This window comes from Pipra filicauda, unplaced genomic scaffold, assembly GCF_003945595.2.
Source record: "Pipra filicauda isolate LSUMZ 115617 unplaced genomic scaffold, ASM394559v2 scaffold71_size5581439_pilon, whole genome shotgun sequence".
Lineage (NCBI taxonomy): Eukaryota > Metazoa > Chordata > Aves > Passeriformes > Pipridae > Pipra > Pipra filicauda.
Genome location: NW_024104887.1, coordinates 1,556,593 through 1,577,614, shown reverse-complemented (window position 1 = coordinate 1,577,614; position 21,022 = coordinate 1,556,593). Strand labels below are relative to the sequence as shown.

At 52.0% G+C, this 21,022-nt stretch overlaps 1 protein-coding gene and 1 long non-coding RNA gene across 2 annotated transcripts in view; one reads left to right on the top strand and one right to left on the bottom strand.

Moving 5' to 3' along the window:
• Nucleotides 1–5,902: 5,902 nt before the first annotated feature.
• On the bottom strand, nt 5,903–10,028 carry LOC120324837. The gene is made up of 2 exons (XR_005566490.1): nt 6,450–10,028; nt 5,903–6,131 (listed from the first exon to the last, which is right to left on the bottom strand). It is a non-coding gene; the product is annotated as an uncharacterized LOC120324837 (long non-coding RNA).
• A 1,806-nt stretch (nt 10,029–11,834) lies between these two features.
• Nucleotides 11,835–21,022, top strand: part of BAZ1B (bromodomain adjacent to zinc finger domain 1B) — a 42,695-nt gene continuing 33,507 nt past the window's right edge. Inside the window, exons 1-4 of the mRNA XM_027727208.2 lie at nt 11,835–12,077; nt 17,876–17,992; nt 19,977–20,121; nt 20,770–20,968. Of these exons, the coding sequence (XP_027583009.1) occupies nt 11,965–12,077; nt 17,876–17,992; nt 19,977–20,121; nt 20,770–20,968 (574 nt within the window). The 5' untranslated portion in view covers nt 11,835–11,964. The remainder of the gene's footprint in view (nt 12,078–17,875; nt 17,993–19,976; nt 20,122–20,769; nt 20,969–21,022) is intronic.

The following is a 21,022-nucleotide window of genomic DNA, read 5'->3' as shown; positions in this document are numbered from 1 at the left end:
AGTTCACCCTCAGCCACCCATTGCACAGGCCTTGGTGGGCACAGAGTGAAACCTTCCAAGCCCTCAGGGTAAGAGGCATCCCCAGCCTGTCAGAACCATCTGGACATCTGTTCCTCAGGCCCATGCAAGAATTGGCAGAGAAAGTCTTTGCACTTTCCTTCTTTGGCTGCAGATGAATAAAAGATCTGGAAAAAGAAGCAAATTATGTCTTTCTGTCATTCCCTTTTTCCCTGTGAATGATATGCAGCCATGCTGAGGACAGGTAGATACCTGGGACAAGCAGCTCAGCACTCTCCCATCTCTTTGCTTTTTGCTGCCTCTCCCTGCCAGCATCCCACTCTCCCCTCTCCCCTCCCAACAGAATCAGAATGGCCTCAAATCTGCGTTCCTGAACTCATCATTCCCTCTTGTGCAAGCTCACAACATTCCTTAGAAGATGATTCTGAGGCTCACATTAAATCCTTTGGGACAGGTTGGAAAACCCTACTTCAGAGAAATATGTTGTATTCTCTCTGCCTGTTTCTGCTATATATTCTCTGCTTGCCCAGAGAAGCTGTGGCTGCCCCATCCCTGGAAGTGTCCAAGGCCAGGTTGGACAGGGCTTGGAGCAACCTGGGCTAGTGGCAGGTGTCCCAGCCCAGGGCAGGGGGTGGAACAAGATGGGCTTTAAGGTCCCTTCCAAGCTAAACCACTCTGTGTGTTCCTGATTCTTTATCCAATGAGGTTCTTGGTACCTTCTTCCCCACTCACACTCCTGTGTGAGCAGACGGTGCTGGTGGACTCTCAGCACTCCATGGGGCAGCTGAACAGAGCAACAAATGTGGAGCAAAAAATTGCAGCCTGCAGCTGGGCTCATTATGGGAATACTTATGGACTCTCCTTGCCTGCCAGACTTCCTTCCCACTGGAAGCTGCCTGGCAAACCCGGGGCGAGAGCACCCTCTGGGGACCGGCAGAAATGTAACAGTGAGACTCCATTTCTCAAATCCCTTCTTTTCACATGGACTTTGCACTTTTGAGTGTTTCATGATGGTCGTGGGTGCCTGCTTGCCTGCCCAGAAAGAGGAGCCTGATGGAGAGGGCTGGAAGCCACAGAGTGTTTCTGTTACTACAGGACAAGTTGAGCCTCCCTGGAGAGAGCAGGAGAGACCTGAGGACACACACGGCCCTGGAGCTTGTAGGGAAAGTGAGATATCACTTCAGTGACTCACAGAGTGGTTTGGGTTGGAAGGGACATTAAAGATCCTCTCCTTCCACCCCCTGCCATGGGCTGGGACACCTTCCAATATCCCAAGTTGCTCCAAGCCCCGTCCAACCTGGCCTTGGATACTTCCAGGGATCCAGGGGCAGCCACAGCTTCTCTGCCCAACCTGTGCCAGGGCCTCACCACCCTCACAGGGAAGAATTCCTTCCCAATCTCCCATCTAACCCTGCCCTCTGGCAGTGGGAAGCCATTCCCCTTTGTCCTGTCCCTCCATCCCTTGTTCCAAGTCCCTCTCCAGCTCTCCTGGAGCCCCTTTAGGCACTGGAAGGGGTCTAAGGTTTCCCCAGAGCCTTCTCCAGGTGAACCCCTCCAGCTCTCCCAGCCTGGCTCCAGAGCAGAGGGCCTCCACTGCTCAGGACATCTCCATGGCCCCCTCTGGACTTGCTTCAGCAGCTCCACATCTTTCCTGTACTGAGGACCCCAGAGCTGGAGGCAGCTCTGCAGGTGAGGTCTCACAAGGGCAGAGGGGGACAGCCACCCCCACTTCACCAAAGTCACACTGGTTAAAGATAACAAGGGGACATTGCACAAAAAATGTTTTTTTGCATCTCACTAAGGAGAGTCGCCACGAGGATGGAATATCCAATGGAATCATCCTTCCTGCCGTGGATGGGAAATGTTGTGCCAGGAGCCCAGCACAGGTGGGTGCTGCTGCCTGGGGTGCATGGGGCGCCCAACCACTGGTCCTGGCATGAGGGGGCATTAGCAGAGGGGGTCCCTTTAATCACACATCTCCACATCTATCTCAAGGCAAGAGAGTTACCTCAAAAAAAAACCCCAAAAGATTCCTAAATGCAACAAGAAATTGCCAAGTTTGAGAGCTGAGGAACATTTTATTTAGGTTATTATTTCCTACACTGGGTTTGGTCTCCATTCCGAGCTGGCAGCTGCCTACTCCTGCCTGTCACACACCTCATGAATCACTGCAGAGGGGCCTGAGCAGGAGGTGGTAGGAGGCAGGAAGAAATCCCACGTTGCAAGGCAGACATGCAAACCCAGTAAAACCACGGTGTAAAAAATCCCCCACAAGCACAACAAGGTAAGAAAGGATTTGTTTGCGCTGATTTTTATTTGCTAGCTCGTGTCTCCGTACTGATGAGGAGACAGCTCTCATCTCCCTGAGCCAAAGGCAGTCCAGAACTCACATGCCCCTGGAGGCATCTTTAGCACATCAGTGCCACAGAGGCTGAAAGCTGGAATGGCTGGCATCTGCTGGAGGGTTCTGCCCTCAAAGATGAGAAAGTATCATAGAATCATTAGGGTTGGAAAAGCCCTCTAAGATCATCAGGTCCAACCATTCCCACCACTAACCCATGTCCCCAAGTGCCACGTTCACATATCTGTTAAACCCCTCCAGGGATGGTGACTCCACCACTGCCCTGGGCAGCTGTGCCAGTGCTTAACCACTCTTTCAGTGAAGAAATTTTTCCTAACATGCAACCTGAACCTCCCCTTGATCCTTTCAGGAAAAATGTAAAGCCATGATTGTTGTGGGAATTGCTGCTTTCCAGGAGGGTTGGTGGCCTAAGCAATGGATCCGTTGTGTCCAGGCTTGACCCTGGCAGAGCCAGCAGGTCCTGCTGGAAGGCTTCTGCCTGACCTGAGCTGTAATGCTGAGCTCTGACATAAACTCATGCAAATCCTGTTCTGTTCCCTCACCTGCTGACTCTTTGTGCCAGAGCTCCCTGAGCCCTTCCTGTGCTCCCTGGCTTTGCTCTTCCCTGCTAGTTCAGACCTGAGTCCCTCATTCTCAAACAAGACCTCTCACACATGGTCCTAAAATCCCTAAAGACATAAAAGACCTCACAAATACCCCCTTTCCTGGGACCTGTAGGGCACACATGACCTGTGCTAAGCCTGCAGACTTTCTTTGCTAAAGCTGACTATGTTAAGCCTCAGTCTCTGTTGTTCTGCAGCTCTTGGAAAGAGCAGGGAGCATTTTGGGGGTGTTGTTAGGCACAGGAAGGAGGGGTCATGCAGAGGTTTTTGAGGACAGGTGCTTCCCTTACTCATCTTTGGCCTGGGGGCTCCCAGATCACATCCTCCTGCCAGGGGAACCTTGGGACACCAATGGACTCATCCTGCTGCCCCTCTGTGCAGGGGTCACATCCAGAGGGATGGACCACAGGAGCCAGGATGTTCTTCCCACAGATGAATTTTATGGCACTTTGAAATCTTGTTTTCAGATTCAAAGAGGCAAAGGTAGGATGGTGCCTCCCCTCTGTGCTGTCTGCAGCCCCTGTGGCAGCTGGGGACAGGAGCAGGCAGAGACCTTGTGCAAGGTGCTCCTGCTCTGAACTCTGAGACAGAAACACCTCGGGGTTGTCAGCAGGCAGAGCCCCTTCCCTACAGCTGTTTGTGGCCAGAAGACCCCTGGGGTTGGTGTCTCACTTCCCTGGGAGCATCTGAGTAGTTCTCTCTTCCCTGTGGAACATGTTTTATGCTCCCCTGTGAGCCCAAAGGACATTGTGGGACAGCAGGTGTGATATAACCACATCAGCTACCTGCAATATCCTGAATTCCTCCTAAATCCTGTGACTATTGACTGGGACAGCAGTGAAAAGGAACACAGATATGCAAAAGCACTGGACCAGTGTGTAAACGTGCCATTGAGATGGAAATTGCTCCAAAAAGAGGGATGTGATGGTTAGCAAATGTGCAGCAAGGAGCAGAACCCTTTGAGGGACTCCTGGCTGCAGGGAGCAGCAGCTGTGCTGTGCAGTGAGGCAGCTGCTGCCCGTGGCTGTGGGCAAGCTGGGAGTGGGAGCCACTCTGAGGAGGACAGTGGGATCAGGGGTGAGAGACAGGCTGCTCATTGCCTTCCACCTTCCAAACTGGGACTGTATTGCCACTGGTTACAAAGCCAAGAGCACCTTGGTAGCTCTGTGCTGTCACTGTGATGATTTAACACTTGATCTCCCCTGATGGGGAAGCAGAGTCCCTGGTCTGCCACACGGGCTCTGTGTCCATGACAATTCAGCCCAGGGAATGGGTGGGATCATCAAGAGCCACCTCACAGATCACATCACCACTGTGTGTGCTGCAGGTACTGCAAATCCTTGGAGAACACGGGCTGGAGGAGCTGAGAGTGCAGACACAGCCCCCATGGACAGGCTGGAGCAGAGGCAGGTCTGAACACAGCTTTAGAAAGGCAATGTCAGCACCAGATTGGGTGTGACAAGAGCAGCTCAGGAGGGATTTTACTGGAGTTAAATTAAAAATGTTACCCAAGTTCTCTGATTCCACCCCCTTTTCTCCCTTATTCATATCCATGTATAAGAGCTGTGCTGAGCTGTATCTTCCTGGTGTCCTCAACACCTGCACTTCACCATGTTCCCCCTGCACCTGGCCAGGTTTGTGGTGTCACCCCTTGGCACAGCAAGCACAAGGTCACTGCAGGGACACAGGGATGAAACACAAGGACGTTTGAATTCGCCAGCATTAGTGATAAAACCCAGCTCTCCAGACAAATCCTTTGTATTTCAAAGGATTGGATGGCAAAAATAAGATGATGCAAGATGTCCTCCCATCATCCTGGGGCCATCCTCCAAAGAGGCACTTCTAACACCCTTTTACTTTCAAGCCAGTGAGTTTTCATATGCACTCAGGGCGTGTGCAGCCCCACAGTGACACAGGTGCCAGGACTCATCAGCTCAGCAGAACAGCATTTCTTTGCAGAGCTACAACACTGCACTACAGCAGCCTCTTCCCTCTGCCCACAGCTTGGAGATATTTTGAGATCAAAGCTACTCCTGTCATGAAATACCTTCCCAGGTGCTGGGCAGCAAAGTGGTTTGTTCTTTTCCTACCCTGTCCTAACAATTTGGCTACAGCTACAGGCCTGGCAGGGCTCAGCCAGGCTGACTGCAGCAATTACTGCCCTGTCCCACTTCCCACTGCAGGAGCCTGCAGGTCCCCTCCAAGCTGGGCTTTGCCTCAGGAGAGATTCAGCAGTGTGATGGTCCAGCCTCGTGGCCTGCAGTGGCAAGAGCTTATGGGTGGCCTGGGAGAGGCTCTGGCTCCTGGGGTACCTGAAGCAATTCCTCAGCAGGGATATGGACACTGTGCCAGGAGGAGGCACCATGCCCCTCTGCTGGGGTCACCAAGCAGTTTTCCCCAAAAAGGGAAAACTGATGGAACAGCAGCTTGACATTGTCCCCCCTTGGCCAACACTGAGTGCTGCAGGGAAAGCTGTGTGACTGGGCCCTTGGAGGGGCCTCTCAATTCCCCAGTCATGGAAGCACAGTGCACATGGAGGAGCTTCCCTGCCCACTCCCCAGACTCTAAAAAATGCTGCTTTTAGGCCAGAGCAATTTCTTACCACGTAGGGGACAGCAAAGAGAGGGGAGAGGACCCCTTTCCAAAGGGACCCTTGGGTGCCAAGGGAAAGGTGTTCTGGTCAGATGTGAAGGCCACCTCCAGGCTCAGAGGTGCCCTTAGCTCCCTACTTCTTGCCCACATAGCTACAAAGGAGAGGGTCAGTGAAGCAGGGGATGTTTGGGGACATTCACTGGAAACCTGTGGTTTTCCTAACCCTGTGAACTCCTCAGGTGCTGCTCTGCCCACCCCACCAGGATCCTGCCCACCTGGCAGGGACACAATGTTCCACTGGAGGTGATTGACTGGAATCAGTCAGGAAAAACAGCGACAGGAAGTTTATCACAGACTCCTTGGAATATATCATAGCACTGTCAGGCTTCTAATAGGATAAGTACCATAAGCTGTGCTGCACAGAGGAGCAGTAATGGGATATGGCTTTATGCAGGAGATGGTTTGATGTATCTGGGCCACTGCTAACTAAATCCTCCCTGAAGTCCTCTCTCTGCAGCTCTTCCAGCTCCAGGATTAATCAGCTCTCTCCTTTTTATCTGAAAGACAAGAGGCCATTGGTTGCCTGCAGCTCTGAATGCAAAGCCCTGTGGGTGCAAAGCATCAGTGGGGACAGTGGGGTGGCAGCCTTGGCCACCCATCCAGGGCTGTGTCCTGCTCCCAGGTCCTGTGTTATTTCTGGAGGCTCCTGCCGGCAGGATGCCCAGGGAACCAATGCTGAGCCTGGAACTGTGTGGTCCAGCAGGCACTGGGATGAGGGCAATCCCTGATTTTGGATCCTGGCAGCTACTTGGGGTGTAGGGGAGAGGCACATCATGACCCACATGGCCAAAGTCACATTTAGGATCATAACTGACCTTGGGGCACTTGGCTTCTGCTGGTCCTTGAATCACTGGTTGCCACCAGCCTGGAGGAGCAGGATGGGATAACCTGGAGGTCTGGATTGCAGGGGAGGGATGGGGAATCTGGCTGAGGAACATCATTGCTTTGGGTGTAGGAACACAAGAAGAAACAGTTTTCAAGTGCAGATCCCAAGAACAGCAAGATGCTGTGCCCAGGGATCCTGTGTCACCACAGGTCCATCGTGGCAGGGGGTCCATGACCCGGAGAAGGGCTTTGCAAACCAGAGGGTCAAACACCTCTGAGTGTGTTTGGAAGCTGCTGGGAACATCATCAGTGCAGCATCTCCCCAGGTGTCCTCAGGCCAGGAAAGCTGGGGCACGAGCCCCATCTCTGCACTGCCTGGCCATGAGCCAGACCATGGCCAGCCCCACGTGTCACCTCTCCCACCACTCACCCGCTCCTCCAGGTCACTGGCTCCTCAGTCTCGCTCTCACACACTGTAAATCTGCTTTTGTCTCTGCAGAGGGAAGATCTGAGAACATCCCCAGGGATGCGGCTTCATCGCCTCCCTGCATTCAACTCCTTTTCTCAGATAAATCCCCTCAGTTCCACCAGGGTTTAACAGCAGTGGAAGGTTGTTTCAAGTGAGTCCAAAAGCTTCTGTTTCCTCTCTGGACATCTTTCAACTTTAAAACAGCCCTTTTAAGTGTCAGTGCTTCTTAACCAGCCTTCAGCCAGAGCCAGGCATCAAAGGAAGGACTGGCTGGCCAGGAGAGCAGCTGTCTTCTGGCCCATTGTTTGCAAAAGAATCACGAGATAACAAATTAATTCCCCAACTTATGGAAATATTTCATGCTGAAAAGGTTTTTCTACCCTCAGCATCCAGAGGAAGGTCTCGTGTGCGTGTGTTTGTACATGGATTTATCTCCCTGTTCACACTGAGATGGCATCTGGCAGCTGGGATGTAAAGGCACAGGTCATCTTTATTCACAAAGAAACATTTGAAAAGAACCTCTTAGGGTTGCAAACGTTTGAAGAACAACAAAGTGTTTCCTCCTTAATAGGAGAGTGACCAAGAAATAACTGACAGCTTCAGTTCGGCTTTATACAACCGTAAACATTTGCACAGTTTAAAGAGTAAAGATCACAAAGCATCTACTAAGACACAGAATTTCAAGAGGGGAATTTTTAAGACTTGCTTATGTGATTTTAAAGAGAAAAGGGATGAAGAGGCTTCATTCCCCAAAGGAGTTTATGGCTCTGCAACATGACTACAACCACCAATTTTTGGAGTGCTGAGCAGAGCATTGTGACAGCACTTCCCACTACAGAGCTCTGTTTCTTCTCTAAAAATAATCCCATGAAGTTTGCTTTCTTGCTTTGAAGGTCAGACCTTTCCCTAGCTGGTTTCTCACCCCGGGGATATTCACATTTGAGAAGATGCTCTTTTTGGTTGGCTCCCTCTGGGCCCAGCTGTCTCCAGATTTGGAAGCTCTGTTTGCAGTGTATCTGTGACCCGAAGCCCCTCTGCGGGTGCTCTGTGCAGCATCACATCCCTGACACCAGCACTGATGACCGACTTCCAAGGAGAACAATAAAGGCAAGAAGAATTTTGAAGCTGCAGGACAGGCACCTGGAAGCTGAGGCACATCAGCTTGTGCCCAAGGGGGTGGCACTGCCCAACGTGTTTGTCACTTACCCCTCATGAAGAGAGAACTGGGATGGGTTCAACGATGGATTTCCATAATGGGTTGGACATTTTGCTTAGCAAACAGATCCTTTGCCATCATCCCAAGAGTGAAAGTCACTCCAAGTGGCTCCTGCTCTGTAACAGCAGAGCCAAGTTTCCAGTAATGTAGAATTAGATGCCAGATTGTTGCTGGTTCTCTCCAGTGACCTCTGTGAAGGGCTGAGCATCATGGATGGCTCCAAGCACCCCTCCAGGATTGTGCCCCTTGCTCAGCTCTGCTGTTCCTCTTGCCCCTCTGAGAATGTCACCTCCCACAGACCAAAGGCGTGTGGGATGGGAGATGGAGAGAGGGCACAGCCCCTGAGCCAGGCTGGGAAGGGGCTGGAGAGCCCCGGGCAGAACAGGGGTGACTTGGGAATGCTGGTGAAGGCGAGGGAGGATGGGGACCGAGGGGAAGGACAACAACAGCTGAGGGCTGTAAGTGGGGAGCAGGGGGACGATGGTTTCCATCGTGCACTCCCTGCTGGAATGCTTAAGGCACCAGCCATGGCTGGGAAGAGGCAGACAATGGTGAGGCTCCATGATGGTGGGCTCCATCCTCACAAGGACACTTTTACCTGGCTGTGATTAAAGCCTTCACACCTGGAGGAGCTGAAGCTGCATAGAGCTGTGGTGATAACTCCCTGACAGTGACACCGACCCACAGCTGGGGTTCGTGTCATCAATACACACTCAGGAATACCTCCCTGCTGAGCACAGACTGTCCTCACGGCTCACCACCCCTGCTTCGGGATCACCCATGACAGCACAGACCACCAGTCCCCGCAGTGGTAGCCTTCCCCTCACCAGCAGAACCAAACACGCAGCCCAGGACTTCGTCTTCAGGAAACCTCTGGTGCCCTCAGAGGAACTGCACTCCCTGTCCAAAGGCAGGACTGCCATCTCCTGGGCACGGGGAGACTCGGTGTGCGACAGCCTCGGGAAATCATGCCGGAGTAACTCGGAGGCTGAGAAGCCTCTGTGACGGCAGGTACCGCCCCCGAACAGAAACCCAGCCCTCGGGTCCCTCAGCAGCAGGGTCAATGAGCGGCTCTCTGATCGGTGTGTGTTCAGCCTCTGTCAGAACTGTACCCATTCCCCAGCCTGAAAAAACACCTGAGGGACACCAGACCTTCAGCACACAGCCCTGCACCGACACCGGAGGGCTGCTGTGCCCCACAGCCCGATGATTTGCCACGGAGCAGCAGGCACGTGGCTCCACACTGGATGGAGGGGACACAGGCAGCTCACCCTCCCATTCCTCCCTGTGGTCCCGCCTCCCTCGGCTCCCTGCCCTGCCTCCAGCTCCCCTGGATCTGCTCCCTGCCCAAGGATGACCCCAGTGCTCGCTGCCCCTTTCCCCTCATGCTGCCACTCCCCCTCCCGTGTCTCCACAGTGTCTGAGCCCACAGACGGGCCGCGTTCACTCAACGCTGCCTTTCAGCCAAGTCTCCTCCCCAAATTATACTGCTCCCCAGGTCTGTACCTGCCCCCCAAATCCCTCCTCATTACACTCCACTTTTCCCTCTCCTCCCCACCCTGCCCTGCAGCCCAGAGAGGTAGGAATATGCCACAGGGAATTTCATCTCAGGCACTCCAAGTTTTGACAAAATGACATAGAATGAGGCCAAGCTCTAGGGAAAGCACCATGAGAACCTGTTTCACTGGCCTGTGCTTTAAAACACCTCCTACAGCACCCTATAGGAGCAATGGAAATCCAGTAAATGGAACAGGAATAAGCCATTCTTACACTCACCAATGGATTTATGGCATTAAATATCTGTTCTGGCAGTAAAGAGAATCATAGAATCCCAGAATTGTTTGAGGTGAAAGGGACCTCAAAGCTCATCTGGCTCCACCCCCCACCATGGGCAGGGACATCTTCCCCTATCCCAGGTTGCTCCAACCTGGCCTTGGATATTTCCAGGAATGGGGCAGCCACAGCTCCTCTGGGCAACCTGTTCCATTGCAGAATGGCAATAAGACAACACAAGTGAATGCTTATGTTACAATGTCACCATTCCTGCCTGTTAAACCCTTCCCAGTGCTGTGGAAAATGCAGTGGATTTCTGTTACCCGCAAACACTGCTCAGTGCTCTGTTATGTAACTGGTGTGTTCCAGGGATACTCACAGCACAAATCTCTTCCCAAGATTACACAACACCTCAAACCAGTGTGTGTGCCCGGGGAAGTTAAGTGCTTTTATTACTCCACCAGCAGAAATAATGGGATCCTCCTTCTGGTAAAGCAACCTGGTAAACACATGATAATCATCTGGTAATTACATGATAAAAATCTGGCAATTACATTTACAATCTGGAGAATATTGTATGGGATCCAGTTACTCTCCTGTCTGCTAAGGAAAGGAATGACACCGTTAGTTCTGTCGCTCCAGAGCAGAACTGGTCCCAGTTTGTACATCCCCTCCTGCCAAACCCCCCCGGGGCAAACAGCCCCTGGTGCAAGGGGTTAACATGAGTGTCCCTGTGGCTGCCAGGGAGCAGGGTTAGATGGGATATTGGGAAGGAATCCTTCCCTGTGAGGGTGGTGAGGCCCTGGCACAGGTGGCCCAGAGAAGCTGTGGCTGCCCCAGCCCTGGAAGTGTCCAAGGCCAGGTTGGACGGGGCTTGGAGCAACCTGGGATACTGGAAGGTGTCCCTTCCAGGAGGTGGAACTGAATGGGCTTTAAGGTCCTTTCCAATAGAAAGCATGCTGGGATTTTATGATTCTAACGTTTGCCAGGGCTGCTGCTTCTCATCCTGCAGCAGCCACAGCAGGGCTGTACAAGGCAGACCTGGTCCTCAGTGCCACCAACAGCACAGACCCAGGATCGCTGAAATGTACTTGTGCACTCAACACAAACCTGCTTTCCCTCCCCTGGGAAAGGCGTTTGGGGTCACAGCTCCCGCTGCGGCTGCTGCCCCTCCGATCCCTGGGGAACGCTCATGCCACAAAAACTCCACAGGCACAACCCAAAAAGCACAAACCCCCCCACTAATCTCGAATTTGTGTCTTCCCTCCTTTCCCAGGAGCGGCACCCGCGGGGTGCCCGGGCCTCCCGCCCCGCTGCCCACAGAGCCCCGAGGCCGCGGCTCCCTCCTCCTCCTCCTTCCCCGCCCCGGGGCCCGGCCTGCCAGAGCCGCCGCTCCCCTGTCCCGTGCAGCGGCGGGACCCGGCGGGGACATGGAGGGGACACAGAGGGGCCACTCCGAGCCTGGGGCTCCCTGAGGGGGCGGCGGCGGCGGCCGCCTCACAAACCCCCACAGTCCCACAATGCCCCGCGCCGCCCGCGGAGGACAAAGCCCGGCGCGCGGCCCCGCCGCGGTACCCGGATGGGCGCGAGGCTGCGGGGGGGGAGGTGGCCGGGGCGCGCTCTGATTGGCCACTCCGGCGCGGGCGGGGGCCAGGGCGCGCTCCGATTGGCCGTCGCGCCGCGGAGGAGGCGGGCTGATAACGGGGGGTGGAGGGGTGGGCTCCCACAAAATGGAGGCGCCGCCGCTTACATAACGCGACCTCTCACCCCGGCGCGCGGGGCGGGGCGGGGCCGGGCGGCGCGACGGACGGGCGACGCTGCCAATCGGCGTCCGGCGGCGCGGCGGGGCGGCCAATGGGCGGGCGCGGCCGCGACGCGGGGGGCGGGCGCGCGCGGGGCGGGGCGGCAGGGCGCGGGGCGCGCGCGCGGGGCCGGTCCCGCCGCCCGCCGTGAGGGGGAGCGGAATCTCCCGCCATTTTTCAACCATCCCGCCCGGGCACCCCCCCCCCCCTCCCCACACACCCCCCCACCCGGCCGGGCCCCCGCCATGGCGCCGCTGCTCGGCCGCAAGCCCTTCCCGCTGGCCAAGCCGCTGCCGCCGGGGGAGCCCGGCGAGCGGTTCGTCATCCCCCACACGCAGGAGGCCTTCCGCACCCGCGAGTATCCGCACGCACCGGGGGCGCCGGGGAAGGGAGGGGGGGGCCGGCGCGGGTTCCGGGGCGGCGGGGCCGAACAAAGCGGCGGCGGGGCCGGGCGGGAGCGGGGCCGTGAGGGGAGCGCGGCGGGGCCGTTGTTCCCTGGGCAGTCCCGGGGCCGGTTCCCGGCGGGCGGGAGGAGCGGGACTAACGGGGCCCGGGGCCCTCTGAGCGGGCCGTGAGTGCAGATACCGCACTCTTGGACGGGGTGCGGGCATTGGGGGCCCGCGGGCGCGGGGGAGCACTTGCACCGGAGCCTTCCACGGACTTTAGTTTATAGAATCAAACAGCGGCGGGAGCTCTCTCTGTGCCCAGCCCAGGCTTTCGTTCTCAGCGCGGTTATCCCCTCCTGGGTTGTTTTTGCTTGAAAAACGCGTATTTATTATTTTTTTCCCTGCGTGTGGCAGCCCTTGAGCGCAGGAAGTGGCCGCGGGCCAGGCAGGTGACTGTCACAGCGCCCTGTCCGGGTCCCAGCAGGGCTGCAGGGGCAGGAGCTCGGCGCTGTGACCTGCAGGCAGTGCTCCAGGAGGCTGGGCTGGTGTTGGTGTTACGAAGATCAAGATCTGAGGAATTCATGACTGAAGTGAGAGGGATTGCATGAATATAGGAACATAGTTTGGAGGTCTTGGCAGTGCGGGAAGTGAAGGGGCTCCAGAACTTCCACAGCCCCTGTGCTGGAGAGTGTCTTCTTTCTGCGGTGAGTAGAACAGCCAGAGAGAGCCCCTAGGAAGGATTAGATGGCTTTTGAGGAGGAAAATGCATCCCTGAGTGCAGATAGGCATTGCTAGTGCGTTCAGCCCAATAAAACGAGGTTGGGTGGAGCGTTGGGGACTTGCTTTTCAACTGTGTTTCAGATTAAAGCGTTCAGTGTGTGACACCAACCTGCTCGTGGTGTGTGTGCAAACTGAAAGTAGCTCAGTCATCCACCTGACCAGGCAGTTCCTTCTCCTGCCTTTCGAGGAGTGATAAGTGATCAAAAAGGCAAGAGTTTAAGCCTAATTACTTCTTCTGCAAAAGAAGATGTATGTGGCTTTAAGCTTTGTCTGCCTTGTAGGAACAGCACAGGGGAGTTGTGGGGCACCTTCTGAGAACACCAGTCTGTTGGGTGGCTCTTGTGGATCCGTGAGTAGGTGGAGGACATGTTTCTGCAGACACTTGGGTGGTATTAAAATTAAGGAAAAAAGGGATGGTTTCTTATGCTGAGAGGGGAGGGTGTTAGCTGTGGGATCAGAGGGAAAGAAGAAACCAATGCAAGCACTGAGGTTCTGGAGAGATGCTCTTCTCCTGGAGAAAGTACTTCATGGGATGCTGTGGGAGGCAGCCTAGCACGTTCTAGAAAGTTCATCTTGGCAGGCAGACGTCATGAAGCTAAAAAGAGAAACCAAGCAATGTTGGGTTTCTGTCTTGTCTTGTTGACTGTGGATAATGTATGCTAGGCCAAAAGTGGAACAGAAAATTGCAAATGAGCCAGTAAGTTGGAGGGAGATGTTGCCTAAGGAAGACTTGGAGGGTTTTTTTTGGTCACTTCTGTTTATCCTAGATAGTGCAGAGGAGGAATGGCTCTGGAGGATGGGAAGGGCCTGCTGAGGGTGTGCCAGGAGGTACCTGAGTCTTCATCTGGTGTCATTTATGCCAAGACCTGGCAGAATACGTTCTCCTGGACTTTTTCCACCTTGGAAAGCTGTTGATCAGCAGGTTCTTGTACTGCTCAACTACCAGCGAGGTATTTGAAAGGCATTGAAAGTTCCTATGGCTTTGTTTTGTTGGGATTTAGGTTGGGCTGCACAAAAAATGGAGATTGGGGTGCAGAGCATGAGGAGAGACGTCTGCCCCGTGGGCATGTGTTCTGGAAGGGTCTGGCACAGCAGGAGGGGGATAAGCTGGTCAGCAGAGCTCAGGTGTTTATTCGGGTCTGTTTTTCCTTTGTAGCTTTATGTGGCTTCCTTTGACTGCCAAATCCCGGGAAAACCTTTTAAGAGAAACCCTGCTGTGTAGAGCCCTTTGCATCCTGGCAAAGCCTCGGGCTTCTGGTGTCTGCCCAGGAGTGAGCCCTGCTAATCGTGTGGGTGTGGGGACAGGGGTTTCTCTGGGCAGCCAGAGATAGACTTGTCCTTGCAGGAGCTCAGTGGGATCTGCTGTGAGACACCTGAGGTGTCAGGACAGTGCTTTGCACGTGAACAATCCTGTCACCTGTGCAGCTGGTGCTGAGCATTTGCTGCCTCCCAAATACCCAGGTCAGCTCTGCTGTGGGCACGTGGGACTGCTGCAGTGTGCCTTTGGTTTGGGAAACTGCTGCCAGCTGGGGAGAGGTGCTGGGCTCAGGGAGCTCAGCCAGCCCAGGCTGTTCCAGCCAAAGCTTCCCCTCAGCCCTCAGTGTGTGGCTTTGGGAAGGGGTGTTGTTTCCACCCCGGATTAAAGCCCTGCTACCTGTCTGTAGTTAATATTTGTGCGTGGTGCCAGCACAGGGAGGGGTTGGGCTGGGTTTGGCAGGTTAAAGGCTGTCACATCCTCACGGGTGATCCCAAAGAGCCAAACTCTGCCTGGAAGGTGGTAGCCAAGGCGCTGTCGTGTCACACTCTGCAGGTCTAGGAGAACTCTGCCACCCATCCAGGGAGTAGTGTATAAATGTACCCACTTTCCTGGGATTTTTGCCTTCCTGTCTAATACAACTGGAAAGAATTCACATACTGTAAAGCTGTTTTGGAGTTGATACTGATGCTCTCCAAGAAATTACCCAGGAAGAAGTAAACATTTTATCCCCTTAGCAGTTGTCTTGTGCAGTGCTTAGCTTGGTTATTGTGAACATTTTTCTTTTAAAGGGTTTTTAATGAAACTTTGTTTTTACTGTAACTTTGTTGCCTTTCAGCATTAAATGATCTGCAGTGGGGTGCAAACAGATATATCGACTGCTACACAGTGGGCAGTAAGCTTTTCATTTAACATACATGTTATTCATGGCATTTTGCAGTATGTTCACAAGTAGCTGCTGTCCAGGGTATTTTTTATTCCTGCTACTTTGAAATGCCAGGCTGGTCTGGGATATATGAGTCCTGACACAGTGTAGTTAAACCTGTTCTGATTGATGTGTTCAAGGAGGGGAACATTCACAGGGAAAATTCTCTTGGATCTCCCTATTGATGTGGGAAAAAATGTATCATTCAATTATTTTTCAACTGGAGATCAGCATTTATTTGCTCTCCTTGGTGGAAGGAAAGGAATCTCCTCACAGGTCTAGAGAGGAGGAAGTTGATAAAAGTAGGAGGGAAGTAGACCATAATTTTATTTCCCACCTGTATATTAAATATTTGATTGTAGTTAGACTACTGAAGGTTTTTTAAGGCCATGTCCAGAACCCTTAAGTGTGTCTCTCCTTTAGCACTGGGTTTGCTTTTAATGCTGCTCTTTGTGGGAAAGGCACAGGAAGGAATAGTATTATGGTTGCAATTTAGCCATTATTAAAGTGGTTAATTCAATCATCAATTCAATCATTAACCACATAAATCACAAAGAGTGATTTGAGCTGGAAAGGACCTTAAAGCCCATCTTGTTCCACCCCTCTCCCATAGGCAGGGACACCTGCCACTAGCCCAGGTTGCTCCAAGCCCCATCAACCTGGCCTTGGACACTGCCAGGGATGGGGCAGCCACAGCTTCTCTGGGCAACCTGTACCAGGGCCAGATGGCTGTAATTTCAGGGAGGACTCCTGGTTTCTTGTTTGATTTTATTTTTTTATATGCTTTTCCCCTCCTTGCTCAGCATAACTGCAAACATATGTCACAATGCCACTCCTGGGCTGGTCAGTGGGAGCTGTGGTTTTTCCTTGCTTCTGCTCCAACGATGGCACTTCCTGCTGCTGCCTGTAGCACCTCCTGTTTCTATGGAAAACTGAGCATCTTTTAAACCCCAAGGAAGGGTGAGAATTGACCAGAGGGCTCAAATCTTAGTAGGGTGGTGACTGGTCAGATTGCTGTTCATTTGCAGGAGAGCCCACAAACAGGGTGGGCTGGGGAACCATGGGATTTCTCCTTGATTTTACAATCTGCTTCAGGAAGGGGGAGCACTGTAGCAGCCTCCTCTGGAGGTTGCTCTGTTCCTGGCTAATATTTTTGTGTACCACCAGTTGTAAGTTACCTGTACATCAGAACCCACAGTGCAGCTGCTGTAGCTTGTGCTTTAAATTGGAGCTGTGAGGAAAACGTCCAAGAAAATTGGCTTGGTTGGAGTTGTAACTTGGCTTCCTAACAGGAACCTTAAAAAAGGAAAAAAATAGGTTGGTTGCACTAAAATATTCTCGACAGACAACACATCTGCGGGGTACACCGAGTGCTTTGCTGTGGCTGGTGGCTCTGCCTGTGCAGGAGTGTGGAGCAATCTGCCTGTTCCCACAGGACTCTGGGAATCGGGGCTGCTGCGGCAGCAGGATGAGCTGTGGCTGTTCCCAGTGTGCCTTATGCTCCATGCTGGCCTTGCCACTGGAGAGCTTGTGCAGGGAGGAGCAAAAGGTGCTTTTCTTGCCTCTCTTAGGATTTCTCCACTTAACATCCCATGGGTGAGCATGGGGCAAATTGGTGTGGATTTACTCCGTGCTGATAATGGTGCCTGTGCATCTTCTGTCCGTAGTAAGGGTGAAGTAGCTCCTCTGTTTTACCCTGAGTGTTAATTACTGCTCAGGTGGAGCAGGGAGAGCGACCACAGATGCTCCCAGCAGAGTGGCTAATGCTGTCATTCCTAATGCTCTCTGCTCCCCCGTGGCACCCATTAATCCTGACGCCCGGAATAACGTAACCTTGAGGCAGGTTGGGACACAGGAGTGTCAGTGCCTGAGGGGAGCCAGCAAGAGAGATGGAAGGACTTTGTACAAGAGCATGGAGGGACAGGACAAGGGGGATGGATTCAAACTAAAAAAGAGTAGGTTTATATTAGATGTTGGGCAGAAGTTCTTCCCTGTGAGGGTGGTGAGGCCCTGGCACAGAGAAACTGTGGCTGCCCCATCCCTGGGAGTGTCCAAGGCCAGGTTGGACAGGGCTTGGAGCAACCTGGGCTAGTAGCAGGTTCCAATCCATGGCAGGAAGGTTGGAACAGGATGATCTTCAAGATCCCTTCCAACCCAAACCATTCCATGATTCCGTGAAGCAGGTGGTGTAGTCGGTGAGAGAGCCTCACATTGTGCAAACACAGGGGGCTGCTCTTTTTGAGAACTAAAGGAAAAGTGGCCTTTCTAGAGATTTCAGTTTCAAAGCTTTTGGGCCTTTTTCCCCCCAAAAGACTGGGGATGCTGGATAGACTGCTAAATTTCTGTCTGGAGTTGGTAACACCACCCTGAGGCATTGGTAGCAGCAGTGCCACAGCAGTTCCTCTCAGGCATTAGCAGCAGTCCATGCCGTGCCTCCTGCACTTGCCTGTGATGTTGTTGATGCTGTTTTCCAAGGAATCAGTCTGGAAAAGCTGCCAAGTAAGTTAGCAATACCACAAAGTGTTCAGCCCTGTGTGTTCCCCTTGTGCAGCACAGCTGAGCTGTCGGTGCTGTGGCACCTTCTGTGTGCCAGGGCTGAGCAGGACGGGCGTTTCAGCTGCAGAAAGCACCAGCACCTCAGATTTAACACAGCATCCTCATGGCAGACACAGGGTCAGGCTGTACTGAGGCTCTCCTCAGCCTTTGTGCACTCCAGCAGCAAGGGTTTCATTGGCTTTGACTGTTTTGTGCTGCTGTGACTGTGCTCTCCCCTGCATAAATCCTGTTTTCCTGAGCTGCCGCTCGTACAGAGAGTACGAAGCGCGTTTGGAGAGATACAGCGAGCGGATCTGGACGTGCAAGAGCACAGGAAGCAGCCAACTGACACACAAAGAGGCTTGGGAGGAGGAGCAGGAAGTTGCTGAGCTGTAAGTACCATGGATTTGTGCCTGTCTTTAGGTGTTGGGGCAGAAGAGTGTGCTTGGGAATGCTGTATAGCTGAGGTGAGCTAAGGAGCTGGAAGTAGATCTGGGGATTCTGGAGCTGAAAGCAAATTAAGTCCAATTTTGATGCCATCACTAATTTACTTAGTAGTCGAGTAATTTACTTATTTTGGTATTACTTGAACCAAAATAGTTCAGCATATGGAACTTGGCATGTTTTAAAACCCTTTGGATAATAGGAGTATTTCAGGGGAAAAAAACCTAAGTCTTGAAGGATGTAAAGTAAAAATAAAAAAGAACTGTTGAAGTTTCACATCAAACAGGTCCACACCTGTAATTATTTTTTCCGGATCTGCATTAGAGTTGTTGTACTAAATTAAAAAGAAAAATGTTGTCGTGAGATTTAGGGAATTGCACTGCTTGAAACAACAAAGAGCTGAGGGAAAGCAGCAAGAGTCCTTGCTCTGTGCAGACCCCCAGTGTTCCTCCAGGCTGCTGTGGCCCTGACCTCCCCCTCCAGCCCGCAGGAATCCTTGGATGAGATCCAGCATGGCTACAGAAGTGAATTTGCTGTAAAGGTGCAGGGCCTTGGCTCAGCCAACACATATAACACACAATTTGTGTGATTACCAAATTGTGGGAATTTTGCCTAACAAAAGACATGCTTCTCCATTTTGTAAACTCATGACCTGGGCTTGTGGGACATTTTTCCCTGGTTCTGAATCATTGGCAAAGAGTTCACAGCCTTTGCCTAAGGAGAAATTCCCCATCATTTGGGCTTAATCACAACCTTAAAGTCAACAAATAAGAAACCCATTTGCTAATAGTCCTAATTTCTGTGAAGGCTGACACACTGCTGCCTTCAGGCTTTGCTTCCTGCTGTTCTTGTTTGAGAGGAGGGTGCAGAGCCAGCTCCATAATTTCATAATTCTGAGTCAAAACTCACTGGTTCAGTGCTGCTTCCTTTTGGTTATCCATGTTGGATTGGTTGGCCACTTCTGAAAACAAAATTGAAGAAATGTCAATGAAATATAAATGGAAGGTTTCTTGGTAACAAATTTAGCCATAGTCTCTCTAATTTTGGGGGGGGAAAAAAGACTCTGTGAAATGAGATTTTGGTCTTGTCTCTTTGAAATGGGATGAAAAGCTTCCCAGGCAGTTTGGCTGCTTTAATACCTGACACTAGGCTGGATAAAAAAGTCCATTTAGGCAGTTGGCTAACGGGATAAATTTGTTCATGGCAGTTGTAGCACTGCAAATACAGCTGAGGGTTCTCAGCCGTGGATCCCTGAGGCTGGGAAGCCGAAAAGTGTTTTGGAAAAATGGACTGTTTTGTTCCTCCTGATGGTAACTTGAAACGGACTTTACTTTGTAGCCACAAGGCTTTATGCAACATATTTCTTAGTGCCCCTGTCAGCCAACTGGCCTCACCTTTTAGAGAGGAAATCAGGGAAGTAAATTTGTCACAGTGTTTGTCTCCTTTATATGAATAAGTCTGAAGATCGTGACATGGTGAAACACTCAAGATATTTTTCTGTGGAAAGATGGGTAAACCTGCCTCTGTCTTTTTTTTGCTGTGTTGGCAGAGGAAAAATCTTCATCAGCATTGAGGTGTTGGAGGCAAACATTTTAAAAGTAACAAGCCCCAGAATAATGACATGGTCTTGATATATATTTAATATCTAATAAACAGTAATAACCAGCATGAAAGGGCTCACACTCAGTGCTGCTCTTCCTGAGCGTTTATGGCCTTCCTTCTGGGAAGGATCTGGATAATTTCTATTGTCATGCCAGCTAACACCTGGGGGAGGGAGAGCAGCAAAAAGCCCTTGGATGTTTGCATGCTAATGGGGCATCTGCCTCAAACATTGTCCTGCTGTTAACATTCCTGGAACTGGGAAATGGGAGGCTACTTTGCATTTCAGCTTTTATCCCCTGAATAATGAAAACTTCTTATGTGCTTGCTCAGCTTGAAGGAGGAATTCCCCATCTGGTATGAGAAACAGGTCCTGGAAATTGTCCACCACAACACGGTGTCTTTGGAAAAGTTGGTGGATGCAGCCTGGCTGGAGATCATGACCAAATTCGCAGTGGGAGAAGAGTGTGACTTTGAGGTAAGGATCTGTTTTCCATTTTATCCCATGCTTCTGCTAATTCCAGGTAGCTGAAGGCAGGAGATGGGAGGCATATGTTGGCTGTTCACATTATCAGAAGGATGGTGAGTTTCTTTTCTATAGAATCCCAGTGGCATCACCTGCTTTTGGATGGAAAATGGTTCCATAAGCAGAAGCATGTGGATATCCCAGACTTCCCAGTGGAAGGTGTCCCTGCCCATGGCAGGAGGTTGGAACTGGATGATCTTTAAGGTCCCAAACCATTGCAGGATCCTGGGATGATGGCAAGAGTAAAATACTGCTCTGTGTGTTTGCACAGGGAAACAGATACAACTGTTACAGTGCTTAAATACGTGATGGTCTGTGTATATACTTAAGTATAAATAAATACCTACTGTAGTTAAAAGAAGTTAAAAAGTACCATCTTCCACAATCTTTTCACCTGACACATTCCTAGAAGGAGCAGTAGTCTTAAATGAATGTAACTTGAAGTCAACACCTTAAAAATCTCTAAAAAGCCTCTAATGATTAGAAAGTTCCTCCAAAACTGGGATTTTTTTTTTTTGTTTTTTCCCTTCCTCTTAGTGCTAAAGCCCATTAGCTCAGGTGTCTTGCTCAGGTCCACTTTTCACCAATATTTCCCTGCAGGTTGGCAAGGAGAAAATGTTGCCTGTGAAGGTTGTGAAGATCCATCCCCTGGAGAAAGTTGATGAAGAGGCCTCGGAAAAGAAATCTGATGGAGCCTGTGATTCCCCATCCAGTGACAAGGAGAACTCCAGCCAGGCAGCCCAGGACAACCAGAAGGAAGCTCTCCTGAAGGAGGATGACAACAGGAGGGAAAGCATGAGTAAGTAGGGAGGCAGCATGGCAGTAGGTGGCACCTGGCAGTGAGTATTGGAGT